Source organism: Canis lupus, chromosome 37 (assembly GCF_003254725.2).
Source record: "Canis lupus dingo isolate Sandy chromosome 37, ASM325472v2, whole genome shotgun sequence".
Lineage (NCBI taxonomy): Eukaryota > Metazoa > Chordata > Mammalia > Carnivora > Canidae > Canis > Canis lupus.
This window is the reverse complement of record NC_064279.1, coordinates 12,080,192-12,097,882: the sequence shown is the minus strand read 5'-3', so window position 1 is coordinate 12,097,882 and position 17,691 is coordinate 12,080,192. Positions and strand designations below refer to the sequence as shown.

The 17,691-nt window shown below is 36.3% G+C and overlaps 1 protein-coding gene across 5 annotated transcripts in view; it reads left to right on the top strand.

Annotated features, from left to right (window-relative positions):
- ICA1L (islet cell autoantigen 1 like) overlaps positions 1-17,691 on the top strand; it is an 80,113-nt gene that overhangs the window by 2,257 nt on the left and 60,165 nt on the right. For all 5 annotated transcript variants that reach the window (XM_049106666.1, XM_049106665.1, XM_025441970.3 and 2 more), the window contains exon 2: positions 10,589-10,739. In XM_049106666.1, coding sequence (XP_048962623.1) covers positions 10,714-10,739 — 26 coding nt within the window. In that variant the 5' untranslated portion in view covers positions 10,589-10,713. The remainder of the gene's footprint in view (positions 1-10,588; positions 10,740-17,691) is intronic.

Here is a 17,691-nt window from a genome sequence, read left to right as displayed (position 1 = left end):
TTAATAAGATTTGTTCCAGAGACTGAACTGGCACCAAATACCAAAATGTATCAGATATAAAAGAGATGATATAAATTGTATTGTTTACACCGTCCAACTTTGTGATTTCATAGTGTGATATGTCCTATATTTAAATTTTTTCACTTTGTTGATTTTCTCTGTTTTCCTGTTCTCTGTTCACAAATTTCTCCTCCTTCATTTTGTTTCTTTTACTTTGGGTTTAATTTGTTCCTCCTTTTCTGACTTACTAAGGTGGAAGCATAAATAATTGCTTTTACACCTTCTTTTCCTTTTAGGCATTTAAAGCTGTAAGTTTTCTCTAAGCATGCTTTAGCTAGACACCACAAATTTGGAATGTTTTCATTATCATTCAGTTAAAAATATTTTAAAATTTCCCTGTGATTTCTTTGATCTATTACTGGGTATGTTATTTTTATTTCCAAATATTTTAGAATTTTTTAGGTAGATCATTGCTATTGATTCCTAAATTAGCAATGTTGTGGTCAAAAAACATGTATGATTTCAGTACCTTTAAATTTATTGAGGTGGGTTTTTTTGTTTTGTTTTGTTCTGTTTTGTTTTGCCTAATCACAAAGTTGGACAGTGTAAACAATACAATTTATAACATCTCTTTTATATCTGATACATTTTGGTATTTGGTACCAGTTCAGTCTCTCGTACAAATTTTATTAATTGTTTTATAATATATAGTCTGTCTTGGGGAATGCTCCAGTTACCCTTGAGGGAAAATTGTATTCTACTGGTGGTGGGTGGAGTGGTCTAAATGTCAGTTAGGTAAAACTTGTTGAGAGTGTTGCTCAAACCTTTTATCTTCACATTTTTAATGTCTCCTTGTTCTGTCAGTTACTTTGGGAGACGTGTTAAGTCTCAAGTCTCTAATTATAATTGTAGATTTATCTATTTCTCCCTTCAGTTCTGTCAGGTTTTTTTTTTTTTCTTTATGATTTGGTAGTGTTATTAGTCACATACACTTTTTAAGATAGCTGTGTCTTTTTGCCAAATTGACTCTTTTATCATTATGAAATGCCCATTCTAGATCTGAAAATACTTTTTAAATGGAATCCTGTTCTGACATTAATAGAAGCTTAATGTTTGCCTCTTGCTATCTTTTCCTTTTAACTCATCTGTGTGTTTATGTTTAAAGTGTGTTTCTTATAAACTACGTACAGTTGGGTTGTAGGTGTTTATCCAGTCTCACAACAATCTCTGTGTTCTAATAGTGGTATATGGTCCATTGATATTTTTGAAACTTTTTTCTGTGTTTAGGTTAAGCGTATTGATATTCTTTTTAAATTTAAATTCAATTAATTAACATGTAATGTATTACTGGTTTCAGAGGTAGAGGTCAGTGATTTATCATTCTTACTTAATACCGCCAGTGCTGGTGTTCTTTTTTCCGTTTTTCTCATTTACTCTTTGGTTGTCTTCCCTTGCCTTCTTTAGAATATTTAGAAAAATATTTCTTTTCCTATCTTTTTAGTATGTTTCTTGAATTTATCACAACGTATTTTCAAAGATACTCTAGTACTTAATCAACAGTGTAAGAATATTATTACATTTATATTTGCAATTACCATCTTCTTACCTTTGTGCTCTTACACATTTTACTTCTATATGTGACCTATATTTTTATTACTTTTAATTTAAAGAAATCAACTTTTTAGTGAAATTTAAAGATGCATGTGTATACGTAATGTTCAAAAATTCCTTTGTATTTATCAACATATTTACCTTTTTTGTTCTTTCAAGATTTTATTTAAATTCAAGTTAGTTTACATATAGTGTAATATTAGTTTCAGGGGTAGAATTTAGTGATTCATCAGTTACATACAACATCCAGTGCTCACTACATCAAGTACCCTCCGTAATGCCCATCACCCAATTATCCCATTTCCCTACCCACCTCCCCTCGAGCACCCTCAGTTTGTTCCCTATAGTTAAGAGTCTCTTATGATTTGCCTCCCTTCTTTTTTTTTTTTTTTTTAAGATTTTATTTATTTATTCATGAGAGACAGAAAGGCAGAGACACAAGCAGAGGGAGAAGCAGGCTCTCTGTGGGGGACCCCAGGATCACTACCTGAGCCAAAGGGAGATGCGCTTGACCACTGAGCCACTCAGGTGTCCCTGCGTCCCTGTCTTTATTTTTCCTTCCCTTCCCCTATGTTCATCTGTTTTGTTTCTTAAATTGCACAAAAGAGTGAAATCTTATGGTATTTGTCTTTCTCTGACTGATTTATTTCACTTAACATAATATCCTTTAGTTCCATCCATGATATCATTGTAAATGGCCAGATTCCCTTCTTTTTGATGGCTGAGCAGTATTCTGTTGTGTATATATATACCACATCTTTTCACCACAACCAAGTGAGATTTATACCTGGTCTGCAGAGGTGGTTTGATATCTGCAAATCAATACATGTGATATACCACATTAATAAAAGAAAGGATAAGAACCACATGATCCTGGGGCATCTGGGTGACTCAGTGGTTAAGCATCTGCCTTTGGTTCAGGGCATGATCCAGTGTTGTGGTTGGAGTCCCTCATTGGGCTCCCCACAGGGAGCCTGCTTCTCCCTCTGCCTATGTTTCTACCTCTCTGCGTCTCTCATGAATAAATAAATAAAATCTTAAAAAAACAAAGAACCATATGATCCTCTCAATAGATGCAGAAAAGCATTTGACAAAATATACCATTGTTTCTTGATTTAAAAAAATCCTCAAGAAAATACTTTCTCTTCTCTCTGCTTGTGCTCTCTCTCAAATAAGTCTTTGAAAAAAATAAAATAAAAGGAGACACCTGTGTGGCTCAGTTAAGCATCTGCCTTCAGCTCAAGTCATGACCCCAGGGCCCTGGGATCGAGCCCCACATCCTGCTGATTGGTGGGGAACCTGCTTCTCCCTCTCCTCCCCACTCATGCTGTCTCTCATTGTCTCTGTCACCATCTCTGTCTCTCAAGTAAATAAAATATTAAAAAAAAATCCTCAAGAAAGTAGGGATAGAAGGAACATACCTCAACATTATAAAGTCCATATATGAAGGATCCATAGCTAATATCATCCTCAATGAAGAAAAACAGCTTTTCCCCTAAGGTCAGGAACAAGACAAGAATGTCCACTCTCACCACTGTTGTTTGACATTGTATGGGAAGTCCTCACCTCAGCAATCAGAGGCATCCAAAAAGAAATAAAAGAAAAAAAAAAAAGGGCATCCAATCAGTAAGGAAGTCAAACTTTCGCTCTTCATAGATGACATTTATATAGAAAGACCGAAAGACTCCACCAAAAAATTGCTAGAACTGGTACAGGAATCCAGCAAAGTCACAGGATATAAAATCAATGCACAGAGGTCTGTTGCATTTCTATACACCAATAATGAAGCAGCAGAAAGTGAAATCCTATTTACCCTTTTTGATTTCTCTCTTGCTTCCTGTGGAACTGAGTTTCTATATGTTATTTTCCTTCACTGTAAAGAATATTTCAATTCATTTGTAGTGCAGAATTTGTGTGTGGCACAAATTCTTTCAGCTTTGTCTGAAATTTTATTTTGCTTTCATTTTTGAAGGATATTTTTATTGGATATAGAATTCTTGGCCAACTTTGTTTCAAGATTTAAAGATACTTAAAGATACACTTTGCTTATCTTTTGCACTCCATTACTTTGTGAAGCAACCTCCTCCTCTTCCTGCTGCCCTGCCAAAGATGAAAGCAGCCAGGGGTCTCTGCAGTCCTAGGTAGGGATAGTCATTTTCTGGATTTTGGATCATTAGCTTTCCTGAATTCTCAGTCCTTGGTGGGCTTTAAGAAAACACTAAATTTTGTGGGTTATTTAGCTTATTCTCATTGTTGGGATGGAGTTAATATTCTCTTGCAGCTTTCTGAAGTGGAAATGGAAGACCAGTATTACACTAACTGAATTAATATTGCTTAAAAATATTTTTATTACTCTTATTTTATTTTTATATTATTCTTATTTTCCAGATTTTTTTTAATGGTATTCTTACAGTTGTTTCCCAGTGAATTTTAGATTCCATTTGTCTTCTAAAAAGAATTGCAAACAACTTCTTGGTAATGATTTAGATTACATTGAATGTGTAGATTAATTTAGAGACAAAAGAGCTCTTCGTTTTATTGTCTTGCTTTCTGAGAAAAAGGCGTATCATTTTAAAGTCTTTTCTCTATTTTAGTAGTGTGGGTTATAAAAAAAAAAAAAAGATTTAATTTATTTATTTGAGACAGAGAGAGAGAGAGAAAGCACCAGCAGGGGAAAAAGCAGAGGGATAGGGACAAGCGGACTGACTCCACCCTGAGTGGAGCTGGACACAGGGCTCCATCCCACAACCTTGAGATCATGACCTGATCCAAAATTAAGAGTCAGCTAGTTAACCAACTAAGCCACCCAAGTGTCCCTGTTCTAGTAGTGTTTTAAGTTTTCTTAATATAAGTTATTTGGTGTTGAATTTGTTCCTAGGAATTTTAAGAGATATGTTTTTTTTCTTCCATTATATTTTCTATTGATTTTTTGGGAAATTGGTAGGAAAACTGCTTAATTTTGTATACTAATTTTATAACCAGTTACCTTTGAAAGATTTTATTACTTCCAGTAGTTTCACAGTGAATTAAGTGTTTTGGGTATATTGACACATGTAAAATGATAGCTTAGACCCCTCCATTTTAATACTAATCCCTCATTTTTTTTTAAAGAATTTATTTATTCCTGGGAGACACAGAGAGGCAGAGACATAGGCAGAGAGAGAAGAAGACTCCATGCAGGGAGCCTAATGTGGGACTCGATCCCAGGACCCCAGGATCACCATCTGAGCCAAAGGCAGACAGTCAACCACTGAGCCACCCAGGCGCCCCCCTCATTTTTTTTTTTTTAGTCTCACTGTATCATTCAGCACTTCTAGAACAATGCTAATAACAGAGTAATAGTGGGCTTCCTTAATATTGTAATGTTATTCCTTGCTTTAATGGGAATGCTGTTGGTGTTTTACCATTAAGCATTATGGTGGCCGTTTTTAAAAAATTTATTCATTCATGAGACAGAGAGAGGTAGAGACATAGGCAGAGGGAGAAGCAGGCTCCATGGAGGGAGCTCAACGTGGGACTCAATCCAGGGTCTCCAGGATCAGGCCCTGGGCTGAAGGCAGATGCTCAACCGCTGAGCCACCCAGGTGCCCCTATGCTGGCCTGTATGTGTATTTAATAATTATGAGTTTGTGTGTATGTGTGCTTAAGCCCCTCCCCCATTAGAATAGAAACCTATATTCCCATTTCATTGAAAAAAAAAATTTTTTTTTTAAGTATACTCCATGCCCACCGTGGGGCTGGAACTCACAATGCTGAGATGAAGAGTCACATGTTCTATTGACAGAACCAGCCAGGTACCCCTGAAAGATTAAAAAAAAAAAAAAAAAAGGATGTTAAATCTTAGAGTGGATGTTAAATTTTATTAAATGCCTCTTTATCATGAAGATGAAGAATACTTTTGTTTTTGCTAACATTTTAATGAGATGTTCTGGAATTTTTGTCACAGTAATTTTCATCAAATTTTTATTTTTTTATACATGTACCTATTATTTTAACAATTATAGCAATTCTGTTTTGTTCGTTATAATCACATTTAGATTTAACCAAATTAAATGCTAATTGCTAACCCTTTTCACCATTTCTCCACTTTATAAATTCTTCATTTTTAAAGACATTTTAGTTGTATGGATTGTGGCTTCAAATAATTTATTCGTTTTGTTTTATTTGTTCTGGGGAGACATTTATGTTTGCTGTATTCCTAATTCTTGCATATTTAAAAGACTTTTCCAGATACTCAGTCTTCCTCATAGTCCTATCTCATTGATTCTAAGAAGCACCTGTTCATATTTTCACATCTCTGAAATTATTTCTGAAATCTGCAATTTTTATACATTTCAAAATTGATGATTTGAAAAATAGTTTACTTTGTAACTCTTTCTTATATAGAGTTATGTAAAATAATGGTATACTTTTCAAATGATGGTATCTTCCCATGATGAAATATGGTAAGATAGGGGCACCTGGGTGGCTCAGTTGGTTAAGCATCTGACTCTTGGTTTTGGCCCAGGTCTTGATCTTGGTGTTGTGAGATCCAGCCCCATGTCAGGCTCCACACCCACTGGGGAGTCTGCTTGAGATTCTCTTCTCCTTCTCCCTCTCCCCCTGCTCACATATACTCTCTCTCTCAAATAAATAAATCTTTTAAAAAATATGATAATTCCAAATTATTAGGTTACCATAAAATAATTTTTATCCATAAGATTTAAAAAGATCAGAAATTTAATAACAGTGTGCTGAGTTGCAGTGAATAAGCACTTTCCTCTCATTATTAGTAGGAGTAAAAATTCAGTACAATCTCTATGGAGGACAGTTTAGGAAAATGAAAAATTTAAATGCATATATATACTCTTTGATTCAGCCAATATACTTCCAGGATTTTATCTTATAGGCAAATTTGCATGTATTTTAAATAATATATATGCTTATTCTTACTATTCAGCATGGTTTAAATAATAATATTCCAGAAACAATTTAAATATGTCAATAGTAGACCATTTTAGTAAATTATAGTACATCCATTAAGTGGAATATTAAATGTTAAAATTATATTTCACTAAGTAGAAAATTCTATGTCATATTCTTTTTCACTTCACATTGTACACAGTACTCACTTTTATCCATTGTCTAAATGTGCTGAGGAGATGTCTGAAGCCAGCATAAATTATTTAATTTGTAAGCGACCCTGCTTCTTCTAGATGCTAATAACATCTTTTCTTTATCCTTAAAATTTGGCAACATCCCATAATATATCTTAAATCTTGATTATTCCGTGTTAATTTTTCCTGATACATGACAAAAACCTTTTAGTTTTTCACCTCTATATCCTTGAATATTTTGGCTGTTCCATATTGTCTGCCTTTCTGTCCAAGAATATTACTTATGTTAGATTTAAATGGTTTATCTTACAAATCTACCATCTTTGTTCTGACCTCTTTGTTAGAATCTAACCACCTTTATTTTGTCATGTTCATCCTGAATGATTTTCCCTGGCTTGTCATCCATATTACTAACTTGCTTTTCTGAAATAGCTATTCTACTTGGAGTTGTTTCTAATATGAATTCAAGTACTGTTCTCTCTTTTTTCCTTTTATTTTTTGCTTCTTTCAGCTCTTTTAAGAAATCTGTTTGGTGGAGTTGTGTTCTATTTATCTGATGCAAAGTTTTTCTTTAAAATTCTATTTTATGAAGCAGTTCTCCAAATGTACATATTTTTCTCTTTTCCATATTATGATCCCTCCTCCTTTTCAGCCAGTCCTACTTTTTAATATTATTTATTGTTGAAAAGGGCAGTTGTGTTCTGGACTACTCTTTGCCCAGAAATGGTATAAGCCAAACTGCCTTAGAGGCCAAGATAGGAGACTGAACACATTGTCGTGATCTCTTTTCTTTAATTGGCTGCTTGGTGGCAACAGTTGTCATATGCTCTCTCTAATCAGGTTCCCACAGCATATGTTAAACATTCATTCCAGAGGCAAATCAATGCTGATATATCTCTGATTGATCTGCTTTGCTTTAGTTTGCTGACAAGGTTGACCACTAGCTTACTGTTTTGTTTCTCTGCAGACATCTCTTGGCAAGGAAAACTTAAAAATGCATGGCAACTAGGTTTTAGGGAGCCCAATACATAATGCCTCTTGGCTCTTTTTTTTTTTTTTTTTTTGAGATTTTACTTATTTATTCATGAGAGAGAGAGAGAGATAGAGAGAGAGAGAAAGGCAGAGACACAGGCAGAGGGAGAAGCAGGCTCCATGCAGGGAGCCCGATATGGCACTTGATCCCAGGACTCCAGGATCACACCCTGGGCCAAAGCAGGTGCTAAACCACTGAGCCACCCAGGCATCCCTACCTCTAGGCTCTTTTGTTGTCTCCTGAGATTGAAACCAATTCAAATAAGGTGAAAGGAGCTGAGGCAGATGGAGATAAAATATCAGCTTTATTGTTGAGAGAGCTGTTGGAAGATACAGTATGGGTGGTCTTCTAATATGTCTGTTTTCCAGCCCACGGGAAACTTTGGGTCTTTGTAATAGTCATACTTACCTAGGACTTTTGATAAATTAGTTCTACCCAATCAAAAAATATGGACCAGAGGTGAACTTGTCAGGTTTCTCACTTAAGGGGTAATAGGGCAAGAGGCTAGGAAGGTGTATGGAAATTTTGTCCTTGTGGAAACTAGAAGAATTGAAAATAAACATCCCCCACCTTAAACATCATGATCCCTTTTTTAGTAGTCTTCTTTGCCAGGAAATAGGCAAAGAAGAGGGAGATAGGTATTAGAGTACTTAGAGAGATAGGTACCCCGTAGAATGCTGTCTGCTTCCTCCATAAGTCTGGCTGCTGTGCCTTTAAGGACTCATGTTTTAGTGATTGATTATTGGAATTGTTCTTCAGGACCCACTCAATTTGCCAAAACTGAATCTCTTTGAGGTTAGATGAGATGCATGGCAGATTTGGATATCCGCTTTAAATATGATGCAAACTTCATTGTATCTGAAATTTATACATTAGCATCAGTGCTGTGAGATGTGACTATTTTGCACAGGGGTTTCCTTCTCTGATTTTAGTTCTATTTTGGTCATTGAAAGGAATTATGCAAACATGGATGCATTTCCTCATCTTTCCCAGAAGCTGTTAACCTTTTAAATCATTGTTCATCTAACAGATGAACATATTTTTCTTTGATTTGTACTTCCTTTTTTTTTTCATTTGTACTTCTTGAGTTACAAAAGAGAGTAAATAACGTTTTTGTGTATTCATTGGATTTTTGATGTTCTTTTCTAAATTGCTTATTCTTTTGTCTTCATCTTTCAAATGATGAGTTTGTATTTTCAGTTATGAGTTCTCTAATTTAAAAATACTAAATTTTTCTTCTTTATATCTTACCTTGTCCAGCTATATCTTTTCAAGATTTGCTTATGGTGCCTTTATTATATAAATTTAAATTTTTTAACAATATACTACATGATTTCTATGCTGGTATCCTGTTAGAATGATTTCTGACCCCAAACTTATCAAACATTCTGTATTTTCACATGATGTTGTTATAAGGTTTTAACATTTAAATTTTTAGCCATCCTTACATTGACTAAGAATCACTTTTTTTCAAACAGTTAATTGTCCAATGATAGTTATTGAATAACATATCCCTTTCCTACTGATTTGAAATGCTATATTGATTATAGTGGGCTGAATGTGACCCCCAAAGACAACCAGTCCTAAGTCCTGCAATCTGTGAATGTCACCTCATATGGTAAAGTTTTACAGATGTGATTGAGTTATGGATCTTTTGAAGTAAGAGGATTCTGGATTACCTGGGAAGATTCTAAATGCTATCACAAGTGTCCTTATTTTAGAGAGAGGCAGAGGGAGATGAAGCACATACACAGAGGAGAAGGCAAGGTGTGAAGTCAGAGGCAGAGATTGGGGTTATGTTGCCACTATTCAAGGACTGCCAGCAGTCACCAGTACCTGGAGGAGAGAAGGAAGCATCTCTCCTAAGCTTCCCAGAGAATCCAGCCCTGCTGATACCCTGATTTTACACTTCTGGCCTCCAGAACTCAGATAATAAATTTCTGTTTTTTAATGCTACCGAGTTTGTGATAGTTTGTCTCAGCAGCCACGGGAAATTAATACATTGATCATATATATACCTATTCTTTGATATTTTTGGGTCTCTTTGTGAATTTTATTTTCATTTATTCCACTGTTGTGTCTGTCCTGCTGCCAGTACCATTCTGTTTTAACTAGTAAGGTTCACATTCAGATTTATTTTTTAAAAAAGTTAAGATTTATTTATTTGAGAGAGAGTTTGAGAAGGCAGAGGGGCAGAGGGAGGAGGAGAATCTCCAGCGACTCCATGCTGAGCTCAGAGCCCAACATGGCTCAGTCTCACAACTCTGAGATCAAGATCTGAGCCAAAACCAAGAATCAGATGCTCAACCAACTGTGCCATCCAGGGACCCTTCCTTATTCTTTTATTATTCCTTTTTGAGGATATTAGTTAGAGGGTTGTGTTTTGTTTTGTTTCCCTTCTATGTTGTCTTAATTTCCTTCAGCTATTTTCTTTTTCCTATTTGTTGGTTTAGGTTAGAGGTCTTTCTTGATGGAGACTTCCCTCAGATACCTGTAGATCTTTGGTTTTCTGTTTATATTTAAGAGGAAGACTCTAACAAAACTAATCAGAAGCTTTGTATATATGAGTGAGCTTGTCAACTGGCTAATTTTGCTCTAGAGTAAATAGGCAAAGATCCTTTTATGATGTCCAAATGACATACTCCTTTTCTCTGAAGCTTTTAATTCTTTCCAGAAAAAAGAATGTTACAGTCCTTTCTGAGGAATGGAAAGGTGTGTGTGTGCGTGTGTGTGTGTGAGGGGGGGGGGGGGGGAGAGAAAGCTTTGCTACTGGTGAACAAAGAATGGAAAAAGAACTTGACATTCAAAGTTCTGTATGTAGGCTTTCACTTTATCATTTTGTTTTTAGGCCGAGTCTTCTGCAGTGTTGTCTTACTGAAGTCCAGAACTTCCTTGGTTCAATTTACTCAACTCTCATTGAGTGGCATAGAATAGAAGGGGCCTCAAGGTCCAGACAGCTGTATAAAGACTTCAATGAATCCTCCTTCCACTTCCAAATGGTGAGTCTTTATCTGCAAGATAATTGACTCACTGCTTATTAGCATTAGTTGTTAGTTGCTTAGGTAACAACTTTTTCTCCAAAAATGTACTCAAGTTTCTCATCTGCTTTGTCACTATACTTACTCTCCCTATACTTATGAGTTAATTGCTTGCTTTTCTGTTTTATGTTTTTACTGTTATTTTAGTGGATTAGGGAAAGGAAAGCAGGTAAGTGCATGTGGTCAATCTGCATTTTTAACAGGGCACCTAATTTTTTAATACCTGAATGACCTCTTCCAGGAATGTTGAGCTTTAAAATTTTAAATTTAAAAATCAGTTAAGTAAAAAGTTTCAGGTTTTAAAAATTTACATCCTATATATTTTTGTTTATTTATAGGCTGTATGTAATCATTAAAATAACATCTTATACTTGTATACAAATTTATTTTTTTAAGTAAGGTCTGTTCCTAATGCGGTACATGAACTCACAACCCTGAGGTCAAGAGTTGCATGCTCTACCAAATAAGCCAGGCAGACACCTCACAACTTTATACTTTTCAAAGAAATTTTGCGTGTTATTCCATTTGATCCTCATAATATGAGAGGCTCTGCACTTGGGAAGGTTGAGCATAACAGAAGGCTGGAAGAAGTATTGGCCTGAAATATGCAGTGAAGTTGGAAATATTCTTAAGTTTCCTAGGAGATTAGCTTTATTTTTTTAATTTAAATTGTTTTCCAGCCTATAGTATAACACTCAGTGCTCATCCCATCAAGGGCCTTCCTTAATGCCGGTCACCCAGTTACCCCATTCCCCCATCCACCTCCCCTTCTACGACTCTTTGTTTGCCAGAGTTAGGAATCTCTCATGGTTTGTCTTCCTCTCTAATTTTTCCCAACTCAGTTTCCCCCCTCATGTGTGAAACTATGATAATTGTCTTTCTCCGATTGAAGGAGATTAGCTTTAATATCATTTTAACATAAGAATTTAGTAATTGATACTTTAAACTGTTAAAAGGATTTTAAATATAGTTTTTTAGCCATTCTTTCAAAAATATTTCTTTTGGCTCACTTCCTTTTCCTTAATATAATGTATAAGATTAAAAAAAATTTTTTTAAGTAATCTTGACACCCAATGTGGAGCTTGAACTCACGATTCAGAGATCAAGAATCGCATGCTCCACTGAGTGAGTCAGCCAGGCACCCCTTTATTTAATATTTTTATTTTCTACTTTTTACTTAAAAAAATTTATTTTTAATTAAAAAAATTTTAAGTAATCTCCACACCCAACATGGGTATTGAACTCATGACCCTAAGATCAAGGATCAGACACCCTATTGACTGAACCAGCCAGGTACCCGTCTTAATATATTGTTTATAGTTTGAATGGTCTTACTGATTTCTTTTTTTTTTTTTTTTAAGATTTTATTTATTTATTCATGATAGTCACAGAGAGAGAGAGAGAGAGAGGCAGAGACACAGGCAGAGAGAGAAGCGGGCTCCATGCAGGGAGCCCGATGTGGGATTCGATCCCGGGTCTCCAGGATCGCGCCCTGGGCCAAAGGCAGGCGCCAAACCGCTGCGCCACCCAGGGATCCCTGGTCCTACTGATTTCATCAAAATTTTTCTTTTTTTTTTTTTTTTTTTTTTTTTTAATTTTTATTTATTTATGATAGTCACACACACAGAGAGAGAGAGAGAGAGAGGCAGAGACACAGGCAGAGGGAGAAGCAGGCTCCATGCACCGGGAGCCCGACGTGGGATTCGATCCCGGGTCTCCAGGATTGCTCCCTGGGCCAAAGGCAGGCGCCGAACCGCTGCGCCACCCAGGGATCCCCATCAAAATTTTTCAAGTCTTGTTTTCTAGTAATCTATTTTATTTATTTATTTATTTATTCATTCACTCATTCATTCATTCATTCATGAGAGACACACACAGAGAGAGAGGCAGAGACACAGGCAGAGGGAGAAGCAGGCTCCATGCAGGGAGCCAGACGTGCGACTTGATCCCAGGTCTCCAGTATCACACCCTGGGCTGAAGGTGGCGCTAAACCACTGAGTCACCGGGGCTGCCCTCTAGTAATCTATTTTAAATGCTATTCATATATTCTTTATGAAATGATATAATTAAGGTGATGTAAGTAAATCATATTTCTATAGTAAATTCTTAAACAGAAAGTCTGAAAAGTAGGTAATAATCCTGAGGCATCACTTTTGGGGAAAAAAATGAGCTCTGATTTGTCTTTTTTTAACTTCTTTAGAGACTAAAATTATGCTAACTACCAAAATTATAGACTACTTCTTTTTTTTTTTTTTTTTTTTTAATTTTTTTTATTTATTTATGATAGGCACACAGTGAGAGAGAGAGAGAGGCAGAGACACAGGCAGAGGGAGAAGCAGGCTCCATGCACCGGGAGCCTGACGTGGGATTTGATCCTGGGTCTCCAGGATCGCGCCCTGGGCCAAAGGCAGGCGCTAAACCGCTGCGCCACCCAGGGATCCCTAGACTACTTCTATAAAAATAAATTTTATTATAACTAGAAATTCAAATGTAGTTTACAATCAAAACTTGATTTTGTTAATACCTGTCTCTCTTGTTTTCATTCTTATAAACAACACCAATTTTTATGTATCTATCTGGTTCTTGGAAACCTGTAGGTTTTTCAAAGTTGGGTTGCCTGGAAATTAGTTAACTAAATATTGTGTATTTCAGTTAACTCACTATAAGATAGGAGACATCTTTAATCACACCTTTCCCACCTTCAAAATGGAAAAGAACATTGCTTGTGGAATCAAAAAGCCTGGACGTGGGGACATCTGGGTGGCTCAGCGGTTTAGTGACTGCCTTTGGCTAGGGCATGATCCCAGAGTCCCAGGATGGAGTCCCACATGGGGCTTCCTGCATGGAGCCTGCTTCTCCCTCTGCCTGTGCCTCTCTGCCTCTCCCTCTCTCTCTCTCTGTCTCTCATGAATAAATAAAATCTTATAAAAACAAAACCAAACCTGGATGTGTACTAAGTATCAGGGTGTTCTTAATGTACATGTATCTTTGAAAAAGTTCCTTTAATTTCACAGAGCCTCAGTGATCTCCTTTATAAAACTGGAATAATAAAATCAATCATTTCTAGCTTTCGGGGTTATTATAAGGATCACATTTGATGAAATGTGTGACAACTTTAAAAATTGTCAAGAGTTCTACAAGTATAATTATTATTTTAGTATATAGTAATACTAAGATTATAAAAAATGTCTAGATATTGTAAGCCTCCCATAAGACTTTACCATTTATATAATTTTGAATTCTTTTAGAAAAATAATTAAGCTGTAGTCCTTTTATAAGAATATTTGGTCAAGATGATAACCTCTCTGTGGGTGACCTTCCTGTTTAATATGGGATTTTGAATGTAAGTAATTGCCATAATCCTTCTATTTTAGATAGATATAGGTCTGTATTTAATTTAATTTTCTCATATCGGTGTCTTTTTTTTTTTTTAAGATTTTATTTATTTATTCATGAGAGACACAGAGAAAGGTAGAGACCTAGGCTGAGGGAGAAGCAGGCTCCCTGTGGGAACCTGTTGCGGGGCTTGATCCCAGGACCCTGGGATAATGACCTGAGTCAAAGGCAGATGCTTAACTACTGAGCCCTCAGGTGCCCCTCATATTGGTGTCTTATTAGTGTTATGATTGCAGTGCCAAGTTACAGCACCCAGAACAAAGCCAACATTTAACATACATGTGAAACTGACTTCCTCATTGGGACTACTTGGAAATTTCAGCTAATTTAGTTCACTAATTCTAATGTCCATGGTATTTACTAATTTCATTTTTTAAAAGATATTATTTATTTGTAGAAAGCATGAGTGAGAGTAGGGAGAGCAGCAGAGGGAGAGGGAGAAGCAGATTCCCCACTGAGCATGGAGCTTGGGGCTTGATCCCAGGACCAAGAGATCAGGACCCGGGCCAAAGGCAGATGCTTAACTGACTGAGCCACTCAGGTGCCCCTTTTGTATTTTATTAATTTCAATTACTCTAGTCCTGTAATACTTCTTGTATCTCAGTAACCAAATCATATTTGGCTAAACAACAGTTAAATATATGTATCTGAAAGGATTCATGTTTGTAGCCTTTATACAATTCTAGTCAAATATTAAAGCTGGTACTTTATATATAATATATCCATTGGTGCAGTTTCAGGAAGATTGTCAATCAGTGACTTGATAGACTTTCAAATCAGTAGTCCCTAATAATATTAGTGGGCTTCAGTTTATCTCCATGTATGACAGGGAGCAAACTTAATCTACTCATTGATTGACTAGAACTAAAAACCATTTCCAAATTAATGGACAGTTGATAAAAGATTAGTCAGGTAGTATCTTTAAAAATTAATTATATATAATATATGTTAGATATATATATTATGTTATATATAATGTATGTGTATATTTATGTATGTATATACATATATGCATATGAACAAAGAATAAACATTTTCTTATTACAAACAGTAAAGCTTAAAGAGACTTATGATTCTTCAAAGTATACTTTTGAGAATCATGGTCTAGATTGGGGGTCTGTAAACTTTTTCTATAAAAGGCCATATAGTCAGTAATTATGGCTTTGTGAGCCATGGAATCTGGTGGTTTAACTACTTAATCTACTTAACTCTACTGCTGTAGCAAAACAACTCAGAACTAGTTTTTCTGCAGACCAGTTTGCCAGTCAGCCTAGATCAACTCTTGACTTGAGATGTGTTCTCAGTTAAGTAGATCATTTGCCCACAAAGCACTTTCTTCAGAGATGAGTTGGATTACACTGGTAAACCTGAGTTCCTTTTATTAGGTTGAACCATGTGAAATTGCTAGTTTTGTAGGTCAAAAATGGTCTAATGTTATCAATTTCTTATTGATCAGTTATCTATTTTATTAATGAAAACATTTTTTGTATATTTTTTTATTGGAGTTCGATTTGCCAACATATAGTATAACACCCAGTGCTCATCCCATCAAGTGACCCCCTCAGTGTCCATCACCCAGTCACCCTAATGAAAACTTTAATAAGTACATACAGTCTTTTGCTAATGTACCAGTGAATGATTTTGTAACAAATGAGGATAAACAATACTCTAATCCCTTTATAGCATTGTTGAATGTTAGAATTAAAAAAAAATTTTTTTTTAAAGATTTTATTTATTTATTCATGAGACAGAGAGGCAGAGACACACAGGCAGAGGGAGAAGCAGGCTCTAAGCAGGGAGCCTAATGTGGGACTGGATCCCGGGTCTCCGGGATCACAACCTGGGCTGAAGGCGGTGCTAAACTGCTGAGCCACCTGGGCTGCCCTGAATGTTAGAATTAATGTAAACTTTTCACTCTGACTCTAGATAGAATATGTTTTCTGTATGTAATTGTTTTATACTCTTAGTTATGATAAGGCATTTTATTTTTTCTTTAAGATTTTATCTACTTATTCATGAGAAACAGAGAGAGAGGTAGAGACACAGGCAGAGGGAGAAGCAGGCTCCATGCAGGGAGCCCAACATGGGACTCAACCCCGGGTCTCCAGGATTATGCCCTGGGCTAAAGGCAGTGCTAAACCGCTGAGCCACCCAGGCTGCCCCATAAGGCTTTTTATAAGCCTTCTGTCAGTTTCTCATTTTATAGAAGTCTCCATCCCGGGGATCCCTGGGTGGCTCAGTGGTTTAGCACCTGCCTTTGGCCCAGGGCATGATCCTGGAGTCCTGGGATCAAGTCCCGCGTTGGGCTCCTGGCATGGAGCCTGCTTCTGCCTCCTCCTGTGTCTCTGCCTCTCTCTCTCTCTCTCTCTCTCTCTCTAGGTCTACCATAAATAAATAAATAAATCTTAAAAAAAAAAGTCTCCATCCCTTTTTTTTTGTATATATTTTTTATTGGAGTTCGATTTGCCAACATATAGCATAACACCCTGTGATCATCCCGTCAAGTGCCTCCCTCAGTGCCCATCACCCAGTCACCCTTTCCACCACCCCTTGTTCATTTCCCAGAGTTAGGTGTCTCTCATGGTTTGTCTCCCTCACTGATATTTCTCACTCATTTTCTCTCCTTTCCCCTTTATTTCCTTTCACTATTTTTTATATTCCCCAAATGAACGAGACCATATGTTTGTCCTTCTCTGATTGACTTACTTCACTCAGCATAATACCCTCCAGTCCCATCCATTTTGAAGCAAATGGTGGGTATTTGTCGTTTCTAATGGCTGAGTAATATTCCATTGTATACATATACTATATCTTTGTCTCCATCCCTTGAATCAAAATAGAAAATTGAACTAGATTTAACGTGATTTAAGTATCTCTTATACAGAGAACACATTTTTCATTAACCTATATCATTCATATCATAGTGAATCCATAACATAATACCAAGAGCCTGGTCCAAATTTAATTCACCTTCCTTGAACCCTCTCCAAATTTTACCACCTTTCTGCTTTTTTTTTTCTTTTTTAAAGATTTTGTTTATTTATTCATGAGAGACACACAGAGACAGGCAGAGACATAAGTAGAGGGAGAAGCAGGTTCCCTGCAGGGGCCTGATGTGGAACTTGATCCCAGGACCCCGGGATCATGCCCTGAGCCAAAGGCAGACACTCAACCATTGAGCCACCCAGGTGCTTCTCTTCTCTGCTTTCTTTTTTGAAGGTCTCATCAATTCCCACTGCTTAAATGTCTTTTTATAGCTAACTCCTAAATCACTGTTCCTTTTTTTTTTTTTTTTTTTTTTTTTTTTGCGGGGTAGGGACAGAGGAAGAGGGAGAGAGAGAATCTTATGTTCCATGCTCAGTGCCAAACATGGGGCTCAATCTCACAACTCTGCAATCATGACCTGAGCCAAAATCAAGAGGCAGTCAGTTGGTTAAATAACCACCCAAATCACCATTTCTAATCTGAGTGCCAATAAAAATTAAAATGAAAAACTACAAAATAATACTTCTTAAAT